Below are 26,756 nucleotides of genomic sequence, written 5' to 3' on the forward strand. Positions count from 1 at the left end.
TTCATCATTACCGGACCCTTCCTGGTGAGAGCCATCAGTACTAGTGGGCTTGGGAGTCTCTACCGCGTGGTCGTGGTCGTGGTCATGTCCGGATTCTTGCTGGTGAGAGCCGTCAGTGCCAGTCGGCTTGGGGCTCTCTTTGGGACTGTGTTCATCATTTCCAGATTCTTGCTGGTGAGAGCCATCAGCGCCTGTCGGCTTTGGGTTCTGCGCTTCATGGCTGGGGTCGGCATGTCCGGATTCTTCGTGCTTCTTGGGTCCCTCGGGTTGAGGAGTTGGAGCCTCCGCCTGATGCTGGGGAGCGTGTGTGGGCTCAGAGTTGCCCTGCAGAGTGCGGACAACGGTGTGCACCACTTCACGAGTCAAGGTGGTACACGTAGGAACAGGCTCCTTATGCTCCTCCTGAGGGTGTTCCTCCGGCTTCGCAGGTTCTTGCTGGTGATGTTCAACGGGCTTCGCAGGATCCTCCTGATGATGTTCGGCAGGCTCTTCATGCCCATCCTGATGGTGCTCAGCATGTGGGGGTGCACCAACGACTTCGTTGACGTCAGAGTGCACCTTAACAGAGTGGTCATCGATATTGGCGGAATTGCTCTTCGAGTCAACCGAGTTCGAGACTTCCGTGTTGGCCGTGTTCCCAGTATCTACCTTACCAGGCTCATCAGCCGCGCCGGCATCGGGTCGATACGCACGCTTGTGGTGGCCCTCTTGCCCATCGTGGTCATCATGGGACCCGTGAGGACCGCCGTGAGGGGGTGCGACTTGAATATTGGTGTTCTTGCTCACATCAACTCCGTGGTTGTCCTCGTTGTAGTTGTTCACCTCATGGTGGAATTCGTTCGTGAAAGTGAAGTCTATGTCGTTACCAGTGTCGATCTTTCGACCTCCGTGTGGCTCATCCTCGCCCCGGCGTTTATGCTCGGGTCCGTGTCCGCCGTGTCCATGAGGATGAGGTGGAGGTGTCACAATATTGGTGTTCTCATCAACATCGAGCGAATGGTCATCGATGTTGGCGTTGTTCACTTTGGAGTCAAACTTATTCTTAAAGTCGAAGCTCGCAGAGTTACCAGTGTCGATAGCACCCCTGCCGCTACGCTTTTGGTGTCCGTGTGCTCCCTCCCCGTGTCCGTGACCATCGTGGCCACCATGTGGACCACCGTCATGGTGCGGCGGGGCCTTGACAATATTGGTCTCCGTGTGTACGTCGGCGGAGTGGTCGTCCTTGTTGAAGTTGTTCACCTCGTGGGAGAATTGGTTACTGAAGCCTACTCCCACACCGTTGCCTGTATCAACTTTAGGGCGTCCACCGAGCCCTTGGGCGCTGGCCATCGCAGCCAGCATCGCGATGGGAATACCATTCTGAAGTCCCTTCATCTTGCTTGCGTTTTATTATTCCTTTCGGAGTCCACTGAATCTAAAAGAGTGACAACGGGCTGATAGCCAAAGTGCAGGCACAAGCCTCAAATGAATACTAATTAAGGAAAGTAGCTGAAAGAAAGACTTCTGATTAGGCCTTGCGACTTCTCGATTCCTCCTCCATCAGAGGACTGGACGTGGTTGACCTTTTTATCATCCCAATACCATTAACCCGCTGTCGCTTGGTATGTCGGCCTCCCCTTGAGCGCCACAAACAAACACCACCGAGTGATTGTTTTTCAGCTGAGAATGCCCCAAAGGAATGGGCCTCGCTGGGCCTGAGCCTTGTTTTTCACATCCTGTTACGTCCAGGGTTGATCGGACTGCCTGGTTGAGCATTCCTCACTTCGTGGCTTTGAAGGGACCGGTATGCTCCGCGCACCTTTTTTGGAGGAGACCCCTGCCTCGACCGTCGTCTGGCCCATGCCCCTGTTGTTCCAGTCCTTGTCGAACAAGATTCGCGTCGCGTTGGTCCTGTAAAAAGGAGAGGATCGCAATGCATTGACCTTGCGGAAATCTGGGCCCTTTTGACGCAATCGAGGACGTGGACAATGGCTCCTGCAGAAACCTTGAAAGTCACTTTTTTCTTTTTTCTTTTTTTTTCGTGACAGGAAGCACCTGACATCAACATTCCGCACGTGGTTTAAAAACAATTGTTTTCTACGGACTACGCTTCCTTCTACAAGTTGTGTGCCAGAAAGATCTGAAGTAACTTGTTCACATTCAATTGCATGCTAAGTAGACTTGTGTGGATATCACAGATATTTTCCAAGTCGGTATGTATCCCGTCATCGACATTCACCCCTCATCGCCCTCACTGAAGAGGACCCAACGAAAGGCAAACTTCCTATCGAGGAGTTTTTGTTCTCCAGAACCAATCAGTCCGTAGACCGAAGGCAACACGTCGCCGTGGGATAAAGACTGGACGACGGTCGTGGCAGGTTCTGTTAAAGCTTTTCGATGTAATGAAGAAAAAGAAGAAAAAAAATCCCAAAGGAATGTTCGTGATCGGCCTTTTTGTAGCACCTGTGGGTCACGTGCCACGGGCCGACTTTCCTCCGCCGCCAGGCACCCAATCTAGGCGATCAGGCACAAATCTACGGATGGTAGCCGAGCCAGGCCACCAGGCCCACTCTAGTTTTTGTTCCGAGTTAAGAATATGAATGATCTTATTTCTTGGCTGTTATCGACGAATTCTCTCTCACAGGAAGGAAAAGTCACGAACCCGGCCCAAGTCCACGCGTCTGGACGATTGTCTGGGCCGGTCGAGCGACATATAGTTACACGGTAATCCCCGTCGCACGCCTGTTCGGGGTATTCTGCCATACCTTTTCCTCTGGTTGTCGCCCCTTGTTCGTCCGGTCCACTGTACCGGAACGGAAGTCTTTAGCAGAACAGCTATCCCAGCGTGCGTTGGGAGAAGTGAAGAGTATGGAATCCGTAAGCAGTTGTCCAAAAAAAAGAAAAGAAAAGAAAAGAAAAGAAACCCCCCGTCGGAAGCACTAGAAACCGAGTCAGACCTGGCCATGTCTCTCAACGCCAAAGAACATACGCACTCAGGATCCAATAGCCCCCTGTTGGTGGTTCGACTTCCACACTCCTCCCCCAACGGCCGCCGTAATGCCCAGGGCGATAGCCACCATCGTCCCTAATATTACAATAGCAATGACCGCCTTCACCGCTATTCTTTGCTTCTTCGGCAATGCCCTGAGCCAGTCACAATGTCTCTTCTTCTCCGTCCAGAGCTTCGAACTGCGGCGATTGTCTGACTCCCCGGATGGTCGATATGCACTGGCGCCGGTTTCCAGATCATCGGCGTTGGGTACTTTCAGCGTGGAATTCGGGGTCTGTGCGGTGAAGTTTTGCGTCGCATGGCGATAAAAAGGTGAGTAGGGCTTTGCATTGATCGTAGGATCGTAATCGGGAACCGCGGGGCTGAGAGGCGACACTAGAGCTTCGGCTTCTGGGCCGTCGTGGAAGCTTTTGGGGGATGTGACACGCCCGAGGGCAGCGAGTGCGGACGGCGCCATCTTCACGAATGTTTGCGAACACAGAGGGGTAGGGACAGGTCTGTATACAAGAAGGTTGGCCGGGGCAGTCGTAGGAGGTTCACCCTGCAAATCCTTCCCAGAAGGGACGAAACGAAAATAAGGAGCGACACAGTGCAGTAATAAAGAGTGAAACAATAAACTTCCGCCGTTTCAGCCCTCAATCCATCTTGGGAAGGGTCGATAACGACTTCCTCTTTGGGGGGGGTATACTAGTATTGGGTTTCTTCTTTGGATGAAATGATGGATTCACGAAAAGGAGTCAACGTCAGGATTCCTCCCAGATTAATTCATCTGATGGTGATGGGGGGGGTTTGTTGAAGTTATTATCCACCTGACAGCGTGGTCCAGTGGTTTCAGGTCATGCATTTTCGTTACTATTTCCAGGGGAAATCCATTCCTCATCTCCCCCTCGGGGCCAATCAGGGGGGCGACTGAGATTGCCCAGGCAATATACGTAGTACGCTAGTCGTGATCGGGGTTAGGGCGGTGTGGCGTGTGTTCTCGTTGCTTGACAGCATGCGCCACATTTGTGGGGTCTGGATGGGTCTGTATCTCAACCATGGGTCATCTCAGGTTGTGAGTCGCTGAGAACGATGGAGGGAAAACAAGGATTTTGTTATTTCTATACTATCAAATACTCCTCTGCAAAAGTACAGCCAATGGTCCCGAGTGGATTCATTTCTCCGTAGGGCAGATCCCCACTAATTATTAGTAGTACTCGGTACGACAATGTTAGGAATAGAGATCCGGTTGATCATTATATATCTCTATTACATTACATTCGTTAATTTATATCACTACAACCATACGATGTGATCATCTGTCTCGCACACTGGAACATTTCGTTTATCTTCGAAAGGCTGATTGCTGGCCATCTTGATATATATATATATTTTTCTTTAAGTTTATTGTCTGTTTCACATCTTTATTGGTTCTCCGATCTCTTTATTAACCTAGCCTACCCCTAATCTCAACAACAAGGACGGATGTTCCGATTGATTTCCCCCCAATCGGTCCACAGGCGGCCAGATTTCTCCCATCAACACCGATCCTCTCCATCACAACGCAGGTTGACCGACCAGAATGAACCATCGTTTAGGCAACCGCCATTCTCGCCATGGCATTGAAGCGCTAATTTTGACGCATTGAACCATGCTCCAGAGCAAGAGGCGAGAAAAGTCTCTGCAATTGCGCCATTACTTAAGCTCGCTACTACGCGTCTTGGCAGAACGTTGCCAATAGTCTAATTCCCTCATCCACTTCTCCTATTCTTCTTTAGTGCCCCAAACTCCACGTCGAAAAACGAATACGACATCCATTACCTCATCGCGACCAGTATATCAATAAAATTACAAATCTCAAACATCAACCAGACGGTGTAGCCGAGGATACTTCCTACACCTTCCATGGCAACGATGGGAATGAGTTGCACGTCACGCCAAGGAGTCGCGTCGAAACGGAATGTCTCGTCTCATCCATGGTCAGTCAAGGAATGCCATAGACGAAAAGGTAAAAGAATGAAGGGCAACGCAATCGACCTTCGCACAGGACATGACTCAGGGGTTGCAGAAAAAAGTGGAACGAGTTTATCCCTTGATTGCCGCCCCTGACAGGTATCCTCGAATCTTGTCGCGTTTTGCCCTAGTACCGCATAGGCAGTAGTCTCTTGGTCCAGATGTGCTTAAAAATAAGTCGAGGAAATGTAGATATTCGCCCTACGGAGGATATCGCTCAGACACCAATTGTGGAGTTGTGTGCTCGCCCGCAAGGGCGCCTCCTTTCCCTCCCTTGCCAGCGCCTTGGTTCTCTACGCGAGAAACGGGTCTAAGCGACAATCATTGTTTCTGATGCATGGCCCTTGACCATGAGTTATAGAACACATCAGAACTCTCGATATTCTTCATATCAGGATACTCCCTAGAAGTCACCTTACGGATAACAAGAGCCGTACGCAAACCTGAGCAATATGTTGAATTGTCTTCTAACTCCAGATGCTTGAACACAAGTAGCTCTTCTTTCTCTAGAGGCTATACTGTTGAGCTCATAGTCCAGGTACACGTCGAGCGATTAAGGCTGAAGTCTGGGGGTTTCAAAATCTGCACCTAACCCGCAGTGCGGGTCGGAGCCGAGATCGGATCCGCCCCAGTTTCGGATCGTTGCAGATTCAATCGAACCCGGTACAGCAAATATGTACTTATCAGAATTACAACCTCGGCTCTACCTGGTGACCCTGTGGAAAATCCGAATAGCTGTATTGTTATGTATAATGAAACGAGGTCTGATTTTCCTAATTTAGGGGTCTTTTAAGCTTCAACGTAGACTAAAGATTAGATAATCTGGTCAAAATTTAGTTTGTTATACAATACAGTATAGAGCTGCCTAGGCAGGTTGGCAGATCTAGGGAGTTGAGCTGAAGTAGCAATGTTTCTGGTTGAGAGTATCCAGGAATTGAATCTGGAGCTGAGCTCGGTTTCAGACATCTTCTCGGGACTATTCTTTTTCTCTTCCTTTCTATTTTGGGAATTTCTATCTTATCGGTAGCTTACATGATACCGATTTATATTGCAGAATGTATATATATCAGCTATACAAGTAGTGGTAGACGTTCAGAGGAGAGATGCGATCAAGCGGTTCATCAAACCCACAGACGAAAACTACACCTGGTAGATGTTCTATGAGCGGAGAAAATATGTTTGTAAACTCCTAGCAGTGAAACTATCACAGAGTGACTTGGCAAAACCATTTCAAGATCATATAGCCGAGGTCATCTCATACTGTGCCCGCTGTTTGCATTTCACTTATATACTTCAACCCATTGACCATTCCGACTTAGACTTAGTGGAGGTCCTCAGTCCTTATCAATTGCCATAGACATTCTCAAACTACCCTTGTGTCTCTAGTTACAAACATGTCGTACTTCATGCCTCAACTTCCCACCCATACAGAACAATACCCCTTTCGCATCCCATCAAACAAATCCCCCAAAGAAAGAAAGAAAAAAAAAGAAGAAAAAAGAATGAAATCACCTATAACTTATACGCCCCCTCATAAACCACCGGCGCATTCTTCTCCCTCCACTCCCTCAAAACCTCCGGATACTCCATGGGCGGAATCATGCCATTAATCCTCCAGTTATCCCTCGGATGCTCGTAGAGATTATACTCCCATTTAATGCCCTTGGGGTCCAGAATAGGCCCCACAATATCATTGACCTTCCGAATGAACTCGCCCCGGAGATTCTCAGAATCGATCTTGCTGGCCGCGTGATCCATGTGGAAGAACACGGCGTTAGGGGGGTATTCGCCTCCGCTGTAGAAATTGCCCTCGCCGGTCTCGTGGAAGAAGACGTTCACCCAGAAGGCGGGGATGCCGAAGCTGATATACAGGTCTGTTACTTTTCTGGCGATGGTTCCTTTTTCATCCTGCGTAAGGGTGTTGGGCGAGAGGTAGAAGGTCCAGCGGGGCATCGTTGGGTTGGCTTGGTTGAATGGGGGTTTGGTTATTTGGAGGGCTGCGCATGAAATAGTGTGATTCTCTTGGGGGATAAGACTCGGGTTCAATGTTCTGTATAAGTCATGGTCCAATATATAGTTAGTTTCACTTGTAGGGCAGCATCGGTAGTTCCATTTCCGGGATTACTGATACTCCCGCCTGTATCCAATCCATTGCCAGGACACAGCACAATCGCCGAGGTGAAAACCACCTACCTTGCCGATCTGAGATGAGCGTCTGCTCAATTTGACAAATCCAATAAAGTCGGAAGAAGTCTACCGAGGGCTACTATCAGCCATGACGTTTGGCCTCACTGCCCCGTCTGTAGGCAGTTTATATAACCACGGCTGAGGCCACCAGGAGATAACCACCCAGAATAACAGGGTACACACACACACGCTAGTCCCACCCGACATCTATTTACAATACCATGAGTTCCCCCCTCCAAGCCGACGTATGGGTCTCCTCGCGCCTCCCCATCGCCATTCAGCGAGACGGACAAACAAGCGCCTTCTCCCCGATCTCCTGCACCCTCATCCAGGGCACCAACGAGGCCGTGCTAGTCGACACCCCGATCTCCGTCACCCAAACGGAAGAACTAATCCAATGGATCGAAGCCACCGCACCGGGCAAAACACTCAAGTATATATACATCACGCACGGACACGGCGACCACTGGTTCGGGATCCCAGTGCTCCTGAAACGATGGCCAACCGCGCGGGCAATCGCCACGCCAGCCACAGTAGCGCATTCACAGGGCCAGCTTGAGCCGGCCAAGTTCGCCAATATCTGGACGCGGTTCTTCCCGGGCCAGATCTACCAGCCGCAGAGGACTGCCGAACCGTGGCCGTCTACTACCTTCACGATGGAGGATCATGTGTTCCAGATCATTGACCTGGGACACACGGATACGCATGACTCGACGGCCCTGTGGGTTCCGGATCTGCGTCTCGTCGTGGCGGGTGACGTTGTATATGGCGATGTGCACCAGTTCTTCGGCGAGGCGGATACGACGAGCAAACGCCGGGAATGGTTGAGGGCGTTGGATATAATTGAGGCGTTGGAGCCTCATACCGTGGTGGCGGGGCATAAGAGGGCTGGCACGGTGGATGGCGTGTTTAATATCCAGAGTACGAGACGGTATATCCTTGCGTTTGAGGACGCGGTTACCACGACGAGTAGCCCTGAGGAGCTGTATCGCAGGATGCAGGAGTTGTTTCCGTCGAGGATTAATCCGCACGCTATCCTAGCGGGTGCGAAGGCGGCATTTGGGCAGAACGCGTATGAATTTAGAGAGGCTTCGTGATGTCTGTTTTGGGCATGGATTTGTTAGGGTTATGATTGATATTCTAGTATAGTACAGACAACCATGTCATGAATCTCTAGTCATCAACATCGTCAAGCGTGTCTAGTCATAGTTCTGTTCTAATGGCTCCGGATACTCCGCGGAGTCTGTAGACTCACGTCCCCCTCCACGTCGATCCTCATCGGCTCCATCTCGTCCATGTCGTCGTCCTCGCCCCAGAAGTCCTTCAGATCCTCGACTCTCCACGCGGTCGCCCAGCCGGTCTCTCGCTCGATGCGCGTCAATGTTTCAATGATGGCGGTGTGCTCGGAGTGATGTGACATGGCTTTGCCGGCTAGCCAGAGTGGTTGCAGGGCGTTTGTCCAGCAGCCGCTGGTATACTACTTAGTACCTTTTTCGACTGGACGGAGGGGCAATGAACTTACTGGTGGGTATTCGAAGCGGAGATGGCGCAGATCTGTCTGGCGTGCCAGAGGACGGATTTCTAGAGTTGTATTAGCGTGCACTTTCAACCAAGTCTTCAGAGAGCGGGAAACATACCGGCCGCCGGGAGAGAGAAAGAGTTTTTGGCTTCCGCTGAAGCAGCAGCAACGCACACGTGTGATACAATTGATTGCCAGAGACTAGCCGCGTCAGTATATGCGAGAGAGCAAACTCAGGGAAAACATACTAGCAGCGCCGTTCCCATACAAAACCGTCGGAAACGGCCTCGGCCCCGCTGAAGCCGGTATGACGAAGATCGACTTCATCTGGTTCGGCCGGTTATCGTACCACTCTTCGACGCTGTCGAAAAGACGCGTCCAGCGGTGCACGTAGGTGTCTCGATCATCGGGACTGCCGAGGTATCGACACGAGACACAGGACGGAGGAAGTTGGGAGGAGGGGTTGAAGAGGACGCCGAGGGTCTGGGCACAGAGGTAGACGGTGTAGTTTGCGTAGGTGTCGAAGGCGGATATGTTGGAGGCGAGGAAGTGCTGGGAGGCTTCGGCCGGGCTCATGTCCTTGGGGATCCAGTGGTGGATGGGGATGATGGTTTCTTCTTCGGAGATGAGGCCGCCGCAGACGTCTGCTCTATTAGAAACAATGCTGCTGCTGCGTGAGAGTCGGGGGTATAGTTACCCATTCGTGCGAAGCACCAGAAGAGGGCTTGCTCCTCTTTCCCGGAAAATCCGTTGATCTCGGCTGCTTGGATGAGGTATGCGCAGCCGTCCAGATGTCGGCGCCATTCTTTCGGATTGCCTGTTGGATGTTAGGAGTGTCGGATTGAGAAGGGTGGAGAAGCGTACAGCTTAGCATTTCCAAGACACATAGAATCACGCATGACGCTATCACCGGCGTTGTCTTGCTCTCTAGCTCCGGGAGGAGGAGATGGATTGCCTCCTGGTACAAGGAAAGACTTTCGGACTGGGACTTCTGGTTCTGTTTCCGCTCAATCTGGCGCGCGGATAAGGCCAAGATAGAATAGCGGAGGTGTGGCGCCGACTTGGCCATCTGAGGGTAGGTTGACGCAAAGTGACGATGGTTGTCGAACATGTCAAGCTGCTCGGTCAGTACGAGGTTCAATGCACCGACGTGGGACAACTACACACCCAGAGACAAATCTCATTGAGATAGTTCTGCCACAGCACATTTTCCCGAGCTGGGGAGAGTTCAAACGGGCGTCTTGGTCTCGAGTAGTGGTTTACTTGACTCGGATGCAACGCATTGGGAGTCACTGCCCCGGAGTCTGGCACTGACGCTGGCGAGCTACACCGACTGGGGATGTCTGGTCGGGCAGTCCAGAGCTGGCGGTTCCGCAGCGTAGTGTGCAGCGCCTCGTAGGCGGATCCAGGCAGAAAGACATCATTAGTGAAGTTGACTGGATCGGAGAAGACGCTGGGATCAAAGAGAGGCGAGGCAATGCTTTGGTAGGGTTCCTGGGCCGTTTGAGGGAAGGATGCAGCATTATTGGAGAAACTCCGTAACGCGGCTAGCTCATCAATAACAAATTCAGGACTGGAATGCATATACGGGTGGTTAGGTGAAGCGTTATGGGGAATGTGATTGGGGAGTTCGTTAGTCGCCTCATCGTTGCGGCGGCTATCGCGTTCATGGTTGCGGACCTCCGCAGCCGGGTAAAAGGAAGCATTACTCGACAGCGACGGGGAAAGACCTGGATCCTCGCAGTGATTGAAGTCGGGCTGTGGTAATTGAACCGGAGCCTGATCCGGATAAGTAACAGGTAGCGGCGAAGGCGCGGAAGCCTCCTGCTGTTGAGGTTGAGGGGATGGCGCCCTCTCGGGCAGCGGCTGCTCTTTACGAGCACGCTCTTTTCGGGCCGAAGGAGGGTCGACATTCAATATCTACTCGGTCAGATAGGGACGGCATTTCATCACAGCAGCAGCCCACCTTGAATTTACTCTGCCGACTATTCCGACCAACCGATTGGTTCATGGACGGATGGCCAGGCTCGAGGACCTTGATATTGGCCTCCCGGAACGAACCTAGTACGCGCCATTGGCACTTCTCGCCGCGCCGTCTGCAGCCGGTGCATGTTGGCTTGGACTCGTCACCTAAGGCTATCGTGAGCTTCTGGAGAAGTAGTTCCGGGGGATGGCAGTGTCCCACATTTTCGTCTGCGTCTACTGCAATTGATACAGCCGGTGCGCGTACGCTTCCGGGGAGCATGACGCAAGGGGTCAGTGTCCTGAGGCATGTCGGTCATGGTGATTGAGGTGATTGAAGGACTCACTAACCCTCATGATACGGGGAAAGGAATGGAAAGTCTATAATTACCTGAAAAAGTAAGTTTGGGGTCGTCGACAGCGTGTCGGGTAGATTACCGGATCGGGCACCGATAACCGCCACCCGGTTTGATCAAATGTGGGGAAAACACGGAGATGGCCTCTGGAATCCCTGTGGGGGCCTCCCAACTTTCATTCTTATTTCTTTATCCGGTTATCGTATGATGGAGTAGGTTGCGTAGAACCAGGGACACAGGTTAGCGATGTTGCAGAGCCGTGGTTCATGTCATGTGTGAGTACCTTAGGCTATTGACTTGAAACTTTAGGGTTCCTGGATGCGGTTGGGGTTTTTTTGGAGATGTTAGGGTTCTACATTACGGACATTGCAACAGAGTTACTTGATACATGTCTTGCCTTATGTCTGGTAGGTGTAGTATTTATTAAGAATACACATAAAAATGATGACAAGGAGACATTCCATTATTGTACACTAACTCATAGCACCACCGAGCGTAGGCCCTGTGATACCCCGGAAACAGGAAAGAAAACTAAATAATCTATTCAACGTGTTGGACACCGGCAAGTTCTGGGTCCTTCTCTCCCAGACGACGCTCGGCATCGCCGGCAGTTCCCATCGATGGGTGCCAGTGAAGCTTCACTTTCTCGCCAGTGAACAAGTGGTCGATTTGTTCCAGAGTGAGGTTGCGCGTCTCAGGGTAGAAGAAGTAAATCAGGGGGATGAAGCAGAAGTTGAACACTGCTACGGTTAGCAATAGTAGTGTATACGGGTGCGTAGTACATACCGGCAAAGTAGATATACGTGCGATACCCAACGTTGTCAATGCTGACCGGAGTGATTTCCACTACCAAGAAGGTGAAGATCCCTGGACTAATTAGCGTGACACATGGCAGATAATTGGGATAAACGTACAGTTGGTTGCCGTCGCCAATGCTGCTGATCGGGTACGAGTGGCCAACGGGGAGTATTCCGCAGGCACTGCCGATGGTTAGTATGCTGAATCTGGGCCGGATCATGGGGGATAAACATACACAGCCATGGAATGGCAAGCAATCCCACTCCAAAGAAGAAGTTGAAGAGGAACAGCATCACGGTGGCTACCAGACCTGCGGCATGGCCACCATCCGCCACTGTGCCGGCCAGAATAGCCATGCACGCGCCTTGTCCAACCACAGCGAAAAGCATCAGCTTCCGTCGACCGAGCCTGTAAAATTAGTTCAGTCCTTCATACACGGGAATAGTACTCAACGTACCGATCAATAGTCCAGATAGGGACCAAGGTGGACACAAAGTACGCCACACCATTGAAACCTGCCAACAACAGCGCCAAGTTGTGCGTCATGCCGACGGACTTTTCGAAGATAACGGTATTGTACTACTTGCATTAGACCGTGAGTTCTCCAGCGGTGGACAGCTACTCACATATGTGATCAGGTTCACACCAGATAACTGTTGCATCATCTGACCGCCCATACCAAGCAGTGTCCGGTACAGAAACTTCTGAGGACCGTTCTTGAACACCATCATGAAAGAGCTCTCTTCTGTAGCGGATTGTTCCTCTCTAATAGCTTGTGTGATTTCGGCGACATCCTGGTTAACGACTGCATCGTCCTCACCGATGCTGTGGGCATTGGGTTGGAGAGACCAAATGATACGACGGGCATCGCTTTCTCGGCCGTGGGCAATAAGCTGGGTTGTTAGTTAAGAAATCATTGATAGACAAGGGGCAACTTACCCAACGAGGTGACTCGGGCAAGGCAAGGATGCCAATGAAAGTGAGGATGGCGAAGAGAATCTGAAGGGCAAGGGGGAATCGAAATTGTGCGTCGTTCTTGACGTAGCTCATACCATAGTCTGTTTTGTCAGAGGTTGCCGAGGAAAAGAGAAGGGGAATGGAGCATAGCCCTGAACTTACCGACCCAGTACGCAGTCATAACACCGAAAATATTGATACACAATTCAATAGCAAGCTGTAACACGTCAGTAAAAGAGACAAGACCTACGCTGAATGTGGAGACTTACCCCTTTTCCTCGGCTCTCAGGCTTACTCAGTTCGGAATGCCAAACCGCTATTTAACGTTAGCTGGTCCACCAGACACAAATGCCACAGGGAAAGTACGTACGGATAGTACTAGTGTTGAGTCCGTTTCCAACACCTGCCACAATTCGACCCACGATCATATGGGGGATACCGTAAGCAGTGGCCTGTAGGGCAGCACCGATTGAGAGGATGACACAGCCAGCCAGGATACACATGCGACGTCCAACCTTCTCACCCCAAACAAGGGCCATAATGGCACCCAGGAAACAACCCTATGACAGTCAGACCTAGCCTACAGGAAGGCGAGGGTGACTCACAATCTCATAGATGGCGACACTGATACTTTGTTAGCTCTAGCCCAAAGGGTCATGCTGGTGAAACTTACACAGTTCCTTGCAAAGTCGAGCTACCATTGCCACCAGTGGTGGTGTCAATCTCGGGAAAGGTGTGAACGAAGGCATCTCCCGACAAGAGACCTGACATGACACCTTGGTCATAACCGAAACTGTCCAGTCAGTACATAGTAATGCGAGGGCATAAACATAGTCTCACAGAAGGAAGCCACTGCCAGCAGTGGCCGTAATGGCCATAGTCAGCGGCTTTCCAACAAGAAAAGTCATTATGGCCGCCGGTCTAATTATTGTCGCGACTTAGATGTGTTTACCGCGGAGAAACAACCAAGTTCCTGGGACTACTTGTACTTTTATATATCGTTCTACCCCGGAAAAAATTCGGACGTCATAGTTTGAACTTTTCCGTGTGTTTTCGTGTCAACAGGCTGCGAATTGCGGGGCCCCGGGGAAGGTTCTCGGAGGCGTAACATGGAAAATGGCGCAGCATTTAAACTTTCGTATAGGCGTCCCTAACTTGTACACTTCAGCCCTATCATTGTTGCGCGTCTGCAGTCTACAATCTTAACTATTGGCCCCCTTGTTTAAGATATCTGAGTAAAGAAGCCCCCCGATACATTAATAGAGCTCAGACCACTGAATCTCCCATGGGGGCCAATTCCCACCGAAGAGGGTCGAGATACCGGGGTACCTAGCAACAGTAGTTTCCCTGATCCCGGTAGCCGGTCAACTTCCGGGGTGTCGGCTGGAGTCCACTTCGGTACCACGGCCCGATTTCCTAAAAGAGCAGTCATTAGCGCCTGCAGAACGGATCCACACTCCACCCCCCGGACTTCCCCCAGGTTACCCTTTCCGGACCAAATAGGCGCCCCTTGCTGGGATAACCCCCCATGGGTAAACACAACCATCGGTCGGGGTAGTATCGTGTCCACCATGAGCAGCGTACCCGATGTTCGGTTGGCCGACCAAAGAACTCATGTGGACATGTGTGGATAAGCATCCCCAAGCAATATGGTGAAACATGCACCTCTCCATGCTTGAATCGGCCGTCCTACTAGTTTAGTCGTGGATAAGCGCCACAGAGCTCAGCAATACAAACATATATATGAGTCCCCCAATTTTCCAATCAGTCGCTCCTGCTCCCCCAGACACGATAATCTCCCAAACAAACTCATAACACCAAAATGGCCCCCTCCGCAGTCCCCGAGAACACGACCGTCGTCGCCCCGGACTCTATCCAGACTCCCGCGACCGGCGGCCCTTTCTCTCTCGGCAACCGCACAGTCGTGATCACCGGCGGCGGTCGCGGACTCGGAATCGTCCTTGCAGCGGCCGTCCTCGAAGCCGGCGGAGATGTCGCGTGTCTGGACCTCCTGCCCACCCCCAGCGCCGAGGAATGGGCCACCGTGCAGAAGCTGGCTTCCGCGCGTGGACTGCAGGCCACATACACGCAGTGCGACATCACCAACGAGGAGCTGACCAAGGATGTGCTTGAGAAGATCGCCACCGAGGGACTGAAGCGGAACATGCCTTTGCGGGGCGCGATCACCTGTGCTGGTATTCAGCAGATGGTGCCTGCGCTGGACTACCCGATCGACGGATGGAGGAAGATGCTGGACGTCAAGTAGGTCTACACTTCGCCAGTTATAAAAGTACTTAGATACTGATTGATTCTGCGCAGCGTCATCGGAACCTTCATCCCAGCCAAGCACTGCGCACGCATCTTCAAGGAGCAAAACACGCCCGGAAGTATTGTGATGATCGCTTCGATGTCTGGACAGATCGCCAACCGCGGTCTGACATGTACTGCCTATAACTCGTCCAAGGCGGCCGTGCACCAGATGTGTCGCTCTGTTGCTCAGGAATGGGGCCAGTATGGTATTCGCGTGAACACGTTGTCCGCTGGTGTAAGTTTTACTCCTTGGCTGTTATTCTGGCTCGCAATGCTAATTGAATACCCAGTACATTCGCACGGCTATGACCGATGCGCTTCTCAAGGAGAAGCCCGAGGTCGAGGAGACCTGGATGCGTGGTGCCCTGCTTGGCCGCTTGGGTGTTCCCGAGGACTTCAAGGCGCCCACAGTTTACATGCTCGCGGACGGCAGCGGCTGGATGACTGGAACGGACTTGAGGGTCGATGGTGGCCACTGTGCTTCTGCTTAATGATTGCATGTCTTGCGATGATGGCATGGTTCGGCGTTTTTATATGGGTTATACATTACTATAGATATTCACTAAATAAAATCATATGATTAACTTTACATAGTTTTGATTTATGCAGTGGTGTACCTCTTGGTCGTCACTTGCTTGGCCTCAATAGATGCCTGTGTTTATATTGAAACAGACTTTAGATGTATAGACTACAAGGTAACTCTCACGAGGCGATAGAATGGAGTAATATTTCTACTTTGTGTCTTGGAACGGTATATAAAGTTGATCCCGCTCTATTGACTTGCAACCTCCAACTCCCATGAGCCTCCAGGGATGCCTGTCGCGGTTCCCTTCACTAGAGAAATACGCTCGCCATCCGTCGAAACTAATGCTCCTTCGACACCCGCCAGGGCTACATCACCTGTCGTACCTTGCGGAGTAGTGAAGGTCAACTCCTGATAATCTCCATTTTCCGATCTCCTAAACGTCGTCGAAAAGAGCCCCAAAGCGGTCGTGTATCCCGCATCCACACTCGTCAAATCAGCCGGCTGCGGGGCGAACCTCCACGTCGCCCCAGCAGGACCTGTAAGATGCAGTCCAGCTGCGAAGAAACTGAGCGCCGCCGTGGGCCCAGTTGACCAGCCATGAGCATGCGAGACACGGGCGTCATTGGTATACGGAGCATAGTGGAGAGATCCATCGGTGGAATACCCCTCGATGAAAGTCGAGTTCGTCATGCGGGGATCATCCAGCATAAAGCCCCACTGAAGGCGGATAAAGTCCAGCGCTTTCTGAGGTTGGTTTGCGAGGAAGTGGGCCTGCAACTCGAATCCGCCGATGAAAGGGGATACGGCATCTGCGGCCTCGGGAGCTGGTGCACCGTACTTGCCCCAGCGAGAGCTCAGGGCGGAGGAGACGGTGCGGCTTTGGTTGGCGGAGAGGGTGAGGTTGGCCTTGATGGCCCATGCGTTGCCGTCTTGTGGGTGGAGTGTGGTTGTTTCGTTGTCTTTGTATAACCCGGTACTGGCGTCCCAGAGATTCCTGTTGGCGGCGGATTTGATACCGCTGGCTATTTTGGTCCAGTTGGCATTTGTATGGTTGCTGATGGCCTGGGACAGTTCTTGGGCTTCGTTGAGGACGAAATAGAGAATGGCGTTTGCTTCGATGTTCTGCTTGGGTTAGTTCTCTGGGATATCGCTTGACGAGGACAAAGTGCTTACGTGGCCTCCCATTCCGAATCGCAGCCAGTCAGAGCTAGCAGTGATGTTGGCAAGTCCGGTGTCATCCACGCTGGACAGTGCCCATTGCAGGCCTTTCTGGTATTGGCCCCAATACTGAGATAGCCAAGCCCGATCGCCCGAATGTCGGTAGTAGTATGATACACCAATGAGGCTGTGGAGATGGTAGGTGAAGCTCACAATATCACTGAACGGCTTGCTAGCGTAGGGTAGACGGCCGTCCGATTTTTGTTGAGAGAGCAGAGTCTCTAGGGCGGTGCGCACGCTGTACAGGTCTAACGTGCTCACGGAAACACTTTCCAGTGCAATTGACATGTCGCCCGGCCAGATCAGACGGTCCCGTTTCGCACCGTCTGTAAGTGTGCTGCTGCCGTTGGAGATGGTGTAGTTGCTGTACCAAGGGGTGGTCTCAGGGAGAGTGATGTTACTATCCGAGCTAATGACCCCTAAGAAAGGCAATGCATCCCCTGTACTTGGGTCAATCGTACAAATCTGGTTAGTGTATGCACCCGCGTACCAGACGCGGTTGAGTAGCTCGTCGTTACTGTGGAAGTAGCCCGTGTATGCGCGGAGATCTTGAGATGGGGCGGCTGTGTAGTCAATCTGGACATTGCGGACAGATATCGCGGCAGTTGTGTTGGTGACCAGGGTCATGTACCGGAATGCGCCGCGATTGTGTTTCTTCTCTGCCGTGTATGTACCGGGTCCTTGGCCAACAGGGAACCACAGTGGGGAGTCGAGACCTGAATCAGCGGTGGCATCGCAGGCCTGACTGCTGATCCACAGGCTTGACTCTGTGAAAGTCACGCCAATGAAGGCACTGCGTGTGGATGAGGACCCAATGTCCAGAGACACAATGCCGGCTATGTTGCGGCCAAAATCGAACGTGACAGAGGCTGGTCCATCAAATGTAGCATTTCCATTGTTGGATTGCGTCAGAGAGGAGGGGTTTGTGACAGAGCCATTGACGTCGAGAACTTCAAGGGGAACGAGTTGTCGTGACGCGGGGGCAAGAATATATTCGTTGTAAGGCACGCCATAGCAGGCTACAGCCAGGAGAGCTGGGCTCAGGAGCCACGCAGACCACGGAAGGTGCATTGCGTCTGAAGTGTGCAAAACGGAATCCGAACCTTGGCCATGGTGTCTACCGGCCCTAGGCAAATTTTTAAATCCAACCCCCGCCCATACTTCGTCACCAGCATAATCTCCTCGAACGTGTCGTCCGGGAAAGCCGATTGAATGTCGGGGGAACGCTGGCCGAGGTGCAGGTATACCAGTAATTCCCTCCTATTGAATGCAAACACTATCCTAAGAACGTTAATCGGGGGATCATCAGACCGAGTTTCGAAGAAGGGTCGTCTTGCTTCCCCAGAAAATGACGTTGTGTGGGGAGTCCGTGCATTGATGTGGGGTTCCCGATGTTTTCCCGATCGAGGTTGATTTGATCGCCTCGCCGAACCAGGATGTATGTCGGCAGTTGAATGCGTTCTCGTTCCGAGTTCAACCCATTTCCCTACCGATTCGAGCTCGTACGGCTCCATAGAATCCGTCCTTATATTTCTTCTACATTCCATGGGCCTTCCGTGATAACTGTGGCTGTCGTTCAGGAATCAGGAGAGAAGAGTAGTATATACTGCTCATTTATTCATGGTGTTGCAATACTCACCCGTTTCATGTTGGACCGTCCTTACCCCACACATCTCCGAATGACAAGTAGGGCGCTTTCAGTTCGACCAACTTCGGAGCAGCCTCGGGATATCTTCCTGTGCAGAATGGCACCTAAAGCTCCCCTATATTAGAGTGATAGCTTCAGGGTCTTAAAGCAACGATCGGCTATTGTCCTTCGTGGTTCAGTTAGATCGACCGAGATTTCGCCCGCTTTCGCTACTAGAACAGATCCTAGACTTAGTGGTTCATAGAAACCTGCCCTCATCCTCCAGGTATATGAGCGGGTCTGCTCTATATATAGACGAATAGGTCTGCATCTCGAATCAGGGTAGGTTGAGTGAAAGATAGACAATTCCACCTACAATGCAACTAACATGCCAAAAGGATGGCGTAATCGAAGCGCTCCCCGAGTATGAACTCAGACACCAGCTAGTTTCTGGTTGAGCTAGTCTCGATGGCTCGTCTTTTTGAAACGCTTTCACCAATATCAACGAGTCAGCCGTGTATTGCCCCTCGTTTCCTCTCCATATTCGACCCATTCTACTGCTTTTATCGGATCCTTGGGCAAGCCTGATCCAGAGGTTGTCCATCATTGCGGATTAATGGTTTAACCTCAGGACTCCCAATCGTCTAGAGATCCTCCTTTCATTGCATCACAGAAGTAACTACAGATCGAATTAGCGTTCCTATAGCTTCTATCTGTACGACATTGGTAGATATCAACTGTGAATGGAGGCTTAACTTACCTCCGTGCGTCACAGCGTCATGGTTGAAGCACTGCTTCTGGAAGCTGCTTTGACATTCGACAATAGTGAAGGACTCTGAGGTATTATGGTATTCCATCAGGGCATGATCGACTGACAGACCTAGCAGCTTAAATATAAGGCATTGATGATTTCTGTTTGGGCCTTTGTGAGTAAATGAGTTTAGTAGTAGCTGGACGACATATTGCGAAGCGTCCCTATGGTAAGTTTCTGGCATATTCTGTGTCATGTGCCAGCCACACTGGAGGATCCTCTCTCTAGCTTATGGCGAATTAAGTATTAACAGCCAACCTTGAATGTGTCGCCTCGGCTGACCGGCTGGTATCCAGCAGGCGGTATCTTAATTCCGCTCCTGGCAAATAAAATAGTATTTTGTTTGGTGTCCATCTAGGCAAAGATTGTAAATCAACTTTGCTTGACAAAAGTTGGATAACGAGTCGAAGTTTCAAAACAAGATGCACGATCATATTGATTTCGATTGTATAATCATAATATCGCTCAGTGCTTACTATTTGTGGCTGCAATTATGAGAGATGCTAAGCCAACACCGGCTGACGCTTGAAGTTTACCAAATCACCTGATTCCCTTGGATACTACCAGTAGTACCTGAGTGGAAGCAGCCCATCTTCCGTGCATCTTGGGACAACCGAGTGGCCTTGAACCAAAAACAAACTTTTGTGTACCATTATACATATCCTTCCACCGCTAGACCCACCGTTAGAGCCTGATTGTGATGATCACAACCTATTTCTGACCCCATACACGCGTAATGCTATTCCTTCCTCAGGGAGCATGACACGCGTGAAGGAGGCATCAGTCGTATGATCTTTCAAGGTCTAGACATTCTGGGGAAATGCATCCCGCAATCTGTTTCTCATCATCCTTGTGACTGAAAATGTATACGGTGAGGAATACGTTTAAGTGTGCTTCTGACCAGCCGACGTGCAAGCACTCTGCCAACTGACTTGAGTTATTATTGACGATGGGCCCTCGAGAACTTCTATTCTTTTGCGAAAGCGTCCCCTATGACGCAAAGAGAAAATGTCTCAAGTCCACGAGATGATTAAGGTTGTACTTGAATGGCGTGCACAGACCACAGGGAGTCTGTTCTCTCCATTTTCCCGCAAGCGAACCGGACGACAGCGAGATGCGCCGATCGTTCGATCTTTCGGGATAGTGGAAATCTGGGGTACTTTCACCTGAGACATTCAGAGTTTATGAATATAAATAGCAATCTGGTCAGTTCAGGGGAGATCGAAGTGCTCCTGTATCCTAGCATAGACTACTGACCGGGTTCTTCCTACTAGATACGTAACGTCGCAGGGTTTGTTCAACCTAAAGTCGAACCCTTGCCTACTTTATTATACTCCGAGTCGTATAACTACTACTAGTAGTTGCAGCTCACCGATTGCCTAAAGGACGATAGTTCATCCACGGGAGGTTATTAAGGCTGGTCCATTCAGAAGAATAGACTTTTTCCTTGCAAGAGTTGACGGTGGTGAAAGATTCGTAACGCGAAGACGAGAGTGTCTTGGATGAAGGACCAATCAATTTAAATTCGCCGAGGTTGAAAGTGGACCGCGTACTTATTACTAGTACTAGTAAGTACTCCGTAAGTTGAGTCGGTGCGGAGACCAGTCGGTCCCCTTCATTTCTCCCCCGCGATTCCTCCATCCGCAGCTTCTCTGCGACCTTTTGGCCCCTGTTCTTGCGGGTCACCGTCTTCTTTTTTTTTTTTTTCTTTGATTTATTTTTATTTATTTTATGATTTTTTTTTTCTTTTCTTGGGTCACTTCGATATATGATCATATTGCATTTCGGATTATTCTTTTCTGGTCATTCGAGTCTCCCCACCCATGCGATACTTATACACCTGATCTTTTCCTCTTCCTTTGGATCTCGTCTTGTCCGGAACCAGGTCCGGCCGTTGTACTTTTTTTCCAACTGCCCCAGGTCTTGGCTCATGCTAACTCCTCCCTCAGAAGAACCTTCTCTCCTCTTGCAACCCTCCGACCACCACCAATGTCTACCTGACATGGACCCAGCCCAGTCGGGGGATGCGCCGCAAGGCAATACACAAGAGACAGCCGATGATCTGCAAAATAGCACCGCCAAGCGGAAATGGAGACGCAACCGCATCGCCTGTGACGCCTGCCACTCACGGCGCGTGCGATGCGACCGGGCCTTTCCTTGTTCGCGTTGCCTCCGCAGTGATATCCACTGCGAATTCACCCGGGAACGTCGGAAACGAGGTCGCATTGCGCGATCGCAGCAGACCGACACCAAGGGCGGCACTGAAAAGGTATCCGCCACGCTTTCGAACGGACGGATCCCCGCACCGGCGACGGCGGATGCAGTGGCAACGCCAGCCCCGAATGGCTCTCCCTCGTCCAGTTTCCCGCACCGGTCGCCGGGGACGAACGAGATGACCGCATCCGCGCCCAGTGTCGACGAGCGTCGGTCGCAAGCCGAGGTGCCATTGCCCCCACGGAAGCTGGCTCCAGGGGGCAATGTGACGGAAGAATGGTTGGCCGCAGCCCATGTGTCTCCGGGCTCATACGATTTCTTGGGCGGGGGGTTGGGGGAGGGACCGTTTCCCCGGATGTTTGATGTATGGAGTGGAGTGGATTTGTCCAACAATAGCGGTCCCACGCCGCAAGGCGCGAAAGTGACGGGGGTGAGCCAGACGTCGGGAGTGCCGCCGGCCTCCTTGAAATATCCGGTCCTGCAGCCGTTGATGCCGTTTCTGGATGCGAACCTGCCCCGGAGGCTGGTGTTCGATCTGCTCGAGCTGTATTTCACCAGCGCTTTTTCAACCCAGATGCATCCGGTGTGCCATCATATCCATTCTTATATCTTACGCAAAGCCTCGTTCCTCAGTCGCGATGCGCCGCGCCCCAGCACTCCGGCACTGTTGGCCAGTATGTTATGGGTGGCGGCGCTGGATGACCGGGCTTTTGCCTTGTCGATTTCACCGCAGCAGCGGAAGAATATTTGCCAGTTCCTGTGCGCCCTCACGATCCGTTTATTGAGACCATTGATTCACGTATCCTTTAAAGACCAGGGGGCATCGCTGAGTGAGCCAGTGGGCCAGGAATTGCCGCCGACCACGGTACACCATCCGTTTGAAGGGGGAGGCGATGATCGGGGCCTGGTGGGACCGGCGGGATCGCTGGATGATGTGATTACCTATATCCACGTCGCATCCATCATCTCCTCGAGCGAGCAAAAAGCGGCCAGCATGCGATGGTGGCATGCGGCGTTTACCCTAGCTCGCGAGCTCAAGCTGAACCAGGAGATCGAGGTGCTGCCGAATGCCGATACTCAGACCGAAGGGTCGAGCCCATCGTTCGATTATGCGTTACCGGGTTGGAACGGGGTGGACCCCAGACCCTTTTTTGACTACTCGAATCCGACGCGACCGAGCTTGAACTGTGTCTGTGACCGCCAGGACACGCAAAACACGATCACCGAGGAGCACCGCGAGGAGCGTCGTCGGGCGTGGTGGTTATTGTACATCATGGATCGTCATCTGGCGTTGTGCTACAACCGGCCATTGGCCTTACTGGACGCGGAAAGCGAAGATCTACTGCTACCTTTGGACGAAGGGTCCTGGCAGTCGGGGAATATCCATAGCAACAGTCCTCGACCTGATGGGCCACAGTGCGTACTGTCAGGCGACAAGAATAAACGTCGCGTGTTTCCGAATTTCATCTGCCACGACCACTCTATCTTCGGCTTTTTTCTGCCCCTGATGACCATCACCGGAGAACTGATTGACTTGAATCAGTCTCGCAACCATCCGATGCTCGGAGTGCGTCTGAATGGGAAGGATGCGTGGGATGTGCATGTCAACGAAGTCTTGCGCCAACTAGAGATGTATAAAGCCAGCTTGACGACTTTTGCGGCCACTGCCTCGGATCCCGAAGCCCCACTTTTGTATGCATATCCGCCGCCCAAGCCGGACCATGGGGTTGATCCCGCCCTCACCCAAGCCTATTCCTGGCATACCCAAACGGTGATCTCCTATGCGTCGTACCTGGTGCACGTTCTGCATATCCTCCTCGTGGGCAAGTGGGACCCGGTCTCTTTGATCGAAGACAAGGATTTCTGGACGTCCTCCCCTGCATTTGCCTCGACGATCTCCCACGCCTTGGACGCCGCCGACTCAGTCGACCAGATCCTCCGGTTTGATCCTGATATTAGCTTTATGCCGTACTTCTTCGGCATCCAATTACTGCAAGGCAGCTTCCTGCTGCTACTGATCGTCGAACGCCTGCAGAAGGAAGCGGGCGAAGGCATCCTGAACGCGTGCGAAGTGATGATCCGCGCCACGGAATCGTGCGTCGTGACGCTGAACACGGAGTATCAGCGAAACTTCCGGCAGGTGATGCGCAGTGCCGTTGCGCAGGCGCGCGGGCGCCTGTCAATCACAGCGAAATCCGGCACCGGCGGAAGGCTGTGTTAGCCCTCTACCGATGGACACGAAAGGGGACCGGACTAGCCTTGTAATTAGGGCTTGCGTGCATGCATATCCCTAGGGGGTTCTCGGCTCTGCGCCGGGCCTATCAGTGGGCGGGATCTGCCCAGCTGCAGCAGCATCGAGCAGGGTACTAGTAGACATGCATCGGTGTCGTCATACTGCGTATGCACAGGTGTTTAGCTGTGTTCTGCTAGATCGCATCTAGCTGAACACCATGCTATGCCGGGGTGGGGGATGTATATAGTTGGTTACGACGTGGATATTGACGTCTGTATATGTATGTGTAGTATGGTATATAATGACATTCATCTTAAGGGATTGTCCTTGACCACATCCATCCCTCTAAGAGTAAGCTACCTAGATCAATTCACAGTACCTCGCCAACTCTTCCAAGCGGATAACCATAACTCTTCAGAATCGGGTAATATCCCCACCCATTGAACGGCTCCCACCCCTCCCAACCCCAAATCCACGTGCTCGGTTAAATACCGTAGGTAAAATTACCAAAAGCAAGATCAGAATCTATCTCCACCAGTAGATACACAGTAGATAGATCTCGGGAGGATCGAATCAAGGAACCGGCCGTTAGAAGTAGCGATCTTCGATGGTTGTGCACGACCGTCAGGCACCGGTTGGATCTTTTTCCGCAAGGGGCAACACCACCTGATATGTGGTCCGGGGCTGTGAGGGTATTCCTTTTCTCCGTCACTGTTCTGTAGTCATTTAACTATTATGATCACTAGATACCTTGTAAATAAACATCGTCTTCACAGCTATGGACAACCCGGGAGAAGTTTGAGCATCACAATACCCTCAAACAGAGAAAACAAGATAGTCAGACACAGTCAAAGTAAAAAATTAACCAAGGTATAAATAACAACCTCTAGAGAAATCAGAATCCCACCATGCAATACACATCAACCCGACAACAACCTTCGTCAGTACTCCGTAAAGTACTCCATAAAGTAGGTCCTGAAAGTTACCCCAGACTCCGCAACCCCGGCCCGACATCATCAAAGGTCAACACTCGGCCTCGATGCTCGGTTAATACCACACCACACACGCCCTAATAACCGACCAACCGACCCAGGAACACGATGAAAAATCCGGGGAAAAGAAAAAGAACTAATCAAACCCAAAACGCAAACTCAAAATGTCGGTTAAATTGCAAAGCTCCGGGGAAATTTAGTCACCGTTTCAGGACCTGGACTCGGACGGTGACATAACCATGTGGCCAGGTGATCGGCATGGTTTTTTTGGTTTCTTTTTTTTCTGAGGTTACTCGAATTTAAACGGTAGTAACTATGGGGGTTCGAGCTCGGGGACAAGGTTGGGGTTTTGTATTTTGCCGATGGGTCTATAACTCGTTTGATTTTATTGGAATTCGGTTTGGGCATGGGCATGGGTTGATCTGGGGATGGGATGGAGTATAATATAAGTGTGGCAGGTCCCCCGGACTCGGACTGGGGTTTGGTTGATTCATTTATTGATTGATTGATTGATTGGATTTGTTGGTTGTATACCTATACCTATACCATTATCTACAGCTATATCTATATCTTGGAGTTGAAGCTGCATTGTTGCTAGCTATCGCATCGCATCGCACACCAACCTAGCTGTCTATATCTACGATGAATCGATATTTCTGAATCAGCTCATTCACTCTGATTCTACTCAGTGATTCTACACTCAGACCGACTCGTACCTCAAAAGTTCCAGAAGGAAAGCTGCAAAGCTGCAAAACTACAAACAAAATGACACCCCACGACCACACCCTCTTCACAACAGTCCCCTACACCTCCGACATCCCATTCCCAGACCACGACGACCTCGATTTCTCGCTCAGTGACGTGTTCGCCACGGGAATGCTCGAGCATGCGCCGCACTGGGACCTGGACCTGGACATGGCGGGAAAACCGGCGGGAGAATTCCCCGTGCCGACTGACTTTGGGTTTAATTATCCGGTGGATTTGGTGGAGCTGGGATGGGAGGGGGAAGTGAGGTATGCTCTACTTTTTTTTTATTTATTTTAATTTTATTTCGCTTTTCTTGTTGGAATGGGGATGAGTGTATAGAGTATGGAACTGTTTCCTGGGTTCAATTCTACTCTATACCCAGCTATATACATACATACCAAAAGTAAGAGATAACTAACAAAGAAAAGCAGTCAAACACAAGAACCCAACCCAACAACAGCAGCAACAGCATTAAGCACGCTCCTCCGCTCAACCTCCTACCAAGCCACCCAGCGAGCCCTGTACATGACCACGCCCACACCCACAACACCAACCGCAACACCAACCACTCCGAAAGAAGGCCCAGTCCCCCCCACCACCACCACCACCACAACAATAACAGCGCAATCTACCCTCCCAGCTCACCCACAACCCCTCCCGACACAATCTCCAGCGACACCGAGAGCATATCCTTCGGACCGCGCACGCCGCCCTCGCACAGCTACACACCCACCTACACATTCAACACGGACTACCACAACTCCCCCAATCTAAAAAAGCGCAAAGGGCTCCACCATCACCACCACACATACACATACAATTACCCAGAACCAAGCGGAGACGACGGGGAAGAGTTCTCGCTCGGCGTTTTACCCGAGGACCCTGTCTTCTACCCTTCTACCACTACTAGTACTGGTAGTGGACACCATCAGAACCCGAAACGCCGACGTTCTGCCGTGGATGCACGTTCTCCATCTCCGCCGTCTCAACCGTCTCCGTACCAAGAATCGCAACCACAACCACAACCAGAAGCAGAAGCAGAGCACGATATTTTCACACCCCTAGAAATGCCCGACGGCAGCACGCGCTTCACCTCCAACTGGTTGCCCGTGGACCCGTCCGGCGGATTCACGATTTGTCCGGATCCGTTGGCAGCGGGGGGTTGGGGCGAGGCGTTTGTGAGCGTTGATGGGTGAATTCTCGGCAAATTCGATCATGCCATACATACTCCGTACTATTTACGGTTTACTATATATTACTGGACCTACTACCACTGCGGGGAGGGGAGGGGGGGGGGGGTTAATTTGCCGTGTCGGGC

At 51.5% G+C, this 26,756-nt stretch overlaps 10 protein-coding genes across 10 annotated transcripts; 4 read left to right on the forward strand and 6 right to left on the reverse strand.

Moving 5' to 3' along the window:
- Positions 1–18: 18 nt before the first annotated feature.
- CweA (putative GPI anchored protein) lies at positions 19–1,374 on the reverse strand (the record flags this gene model as incomplete). The annotated part of the gene is made up of 1 exon (XM_022531632.1): positions 19–1,374. A coding segment is annotated over one exon (1,356 nt), but the record flags the coding sequence as incomplete, so codon positions are not given.
- Positions 1,375–2,972: 1,598 nt separating this feature from the next.
- ABOM_004504 (uncharacterized protein) lies at positions 2,973–4,342 on the reverse strand (the record flags this gene model as incomplete). The annotated part of the gene is made up of 2 exons (XM_022531633.1): positions 2,973–3,530; positions 4,277–4,342. The coding sequence occupies 2 exons, from the start codon at positions 4,340–4,342 to the stop codon at positions 2,973–2,975; spliced, it is 624 nt and encodes a 207-aa protein (XP_022390234.1).
- A 2,151-nt stretch (positions 4,343–6,493) lies between these two features.
- ABOM_004505 (uncharacterized protein) lies at positions 6,494–6,934 on the reverse strand (the record flags this gene model as incomplete). The annotated part of the gene is made up of 1 exon (XM_022531634.1): positions 6,494–6,934. The coding sequence occupies one exon, from the start codon at positions 6,932–6,934 to the stop codon at positions 6,494–6,496; it is 441 nt and encodes a 146-aa protein (XP_022390235.1).
- Positions 6,935–7,389: 455 nt separating this feature from the next.
- Positions 7,390–8,265, forward strand: ABOM_004506 (MBL fold metallo-hydrolase; the record flags this gene model as incomplete). The annotated part of the gene is made up of 1 exon (XM_022531635.1): positions 7,390–8,265. The coding sequence occupies one exon, from the start codon at positions 7,390–7,392 to the stop codon at positions 8,263–8,265; it is 876 nt and encodes a 291-aa protein (XP_022390216.1).
- Positions 8,266–8,384: 119 nt separating this feature from the next.
- Positions 8,385–10,932, reverse strand: ABOM_004507 (Zn(II)2Cys6 transcription factor; the record flags this gene model as incomplete). Its single annotated transcript, XM_022531636.1, has 8 exons — positions 8,385–8,637; positions 8,691–8,749; positions 8,806–8,888; positions 8,936–9,331; positions 9,385–9,504; positions 9,552–9,804; positions 9,855–10,607; positions 10,654–10,932. The coding sequence occupies 8 exons, from the start codon at positions 10,930–10,932 to the stop codon at positions 8,385–8,387; spliced, it is 2,196 nt and encodes a 731-aa protein (XP_022390233.1).
- A 613-nt stretch (positions 10,933–11,545) lies between these two features.
- Positions 11,546–13,668, reverse strand: ABOM_004508 (sugar transporter; the record flags this gene model as incomplete). Its single annotated transcript, XM_022531637.1, has 13 exons — positions 11,546–11,745; positions 11,792–11,872; positions 11,920–11,985; positions 12,039–12,211; positions 12,261–12,382; positions 12,430–12,696; positions 12,743–12,861; positions 12,923–12,977; positions 13,030–13,076; positions 13,131–13,320; positions 13,366–13,384; positions 13,434–13,553; positions 13,601–13,668. The coding sequence occupies 13 exons, from the start codon at positions 13,666–13,668 to the stop codon at positions 11,546–11,548; spliced, it is 1,527 nt and encodes a 508-aa protein (XP_022390231.1).
- Positions 13,669–14,582: 914 nt separating this feature from the next.
- ABOM_004509 (oxidoreductase) lies at positions 14,583–15,561 on the forward strand (the record flags this gene model as incomplete). Its single annotated transcript, XM_022531638.1, has 3 exons — positions 14,583–15,022; positions 15,080–15,305; positions 15,361–15,561. 3 exons carry the CDS (start codon positions 14,583–14,585, stop codon positions 15,559–15,561), a joined length of 867 nt encoding a protein of 288 aa, XP_022390232.1.
- Positions 15,562–15,842: 281 nt separating this feature from the next.
- On the reverse strand, positions 15,843–17,885 carry ABOM_004510 (putative alpha-L-rhamnosidase A; the record flags this gene model as incomplete). Its single annotated transcript, XM_022531639.1, has 2 exons — positions 15,843–16,718; positions 16,770–17,885. 2 exons carry the CDS (start codon positions 17,883–17,885, stop codon positions 15,843–15,845), a joined length of 1,992 nt encoding a protein of 663 aa, XP_022390181.1.
- A 3,369-nt stretch (positions 17,886–21,254) lies between these two features.
- ABOM_004511 (Zn(II)2Cys6 transcription factor) lies at positions 21,255–23,687 on the forward strand (the record flags this gene model as incomplete). Its single annotated transcript, XM_022531640.1, has 1 exon — positions 21,255–23,687. One exon carries the CDS (start codon positions 21,255–21,257, stop codon positions 23,685–23,687), a length of 2,433 nt encoding a protein of 810 aa, XP_022390180.1.
- Positions 23,688–25,456: 1,769 nt separating this feature from the next.
- ABOM_004512 (uncharacterized protein) lies at positions 25,457–26,634 on the forward strand (the record flags this gene model as incomplete). Its single annotated transcript, XM_022531641.1, has 2 exons — positions 25,457–25,699; positions 25,870–26,634. 2 exons carry the CDS (start codon positions 25,457–25,459, stop codon positions 26,632–26,634), a joined length of 1,008 nt encoding a protein of 335 aa, XP_022390219.1.
- Between the last annotated feature and the right edge of the window lie 122 nt (positions 26,635–26,756).

This window comes from Aspergillus bombycis, assembly GCF_001792695.1.
Source record: "Aspergillus bombycis strain NRRL26010 chromosome Unknown contig00031, whole genome shotgun sequence".
Classification (NCBI taxonomy): Eukaryota; Fungi; Ascomycota; class Eurotiomycetes; order Eurotiales; family Aspergillaceae; genus Aspergillus; species Aspergillus bombycis.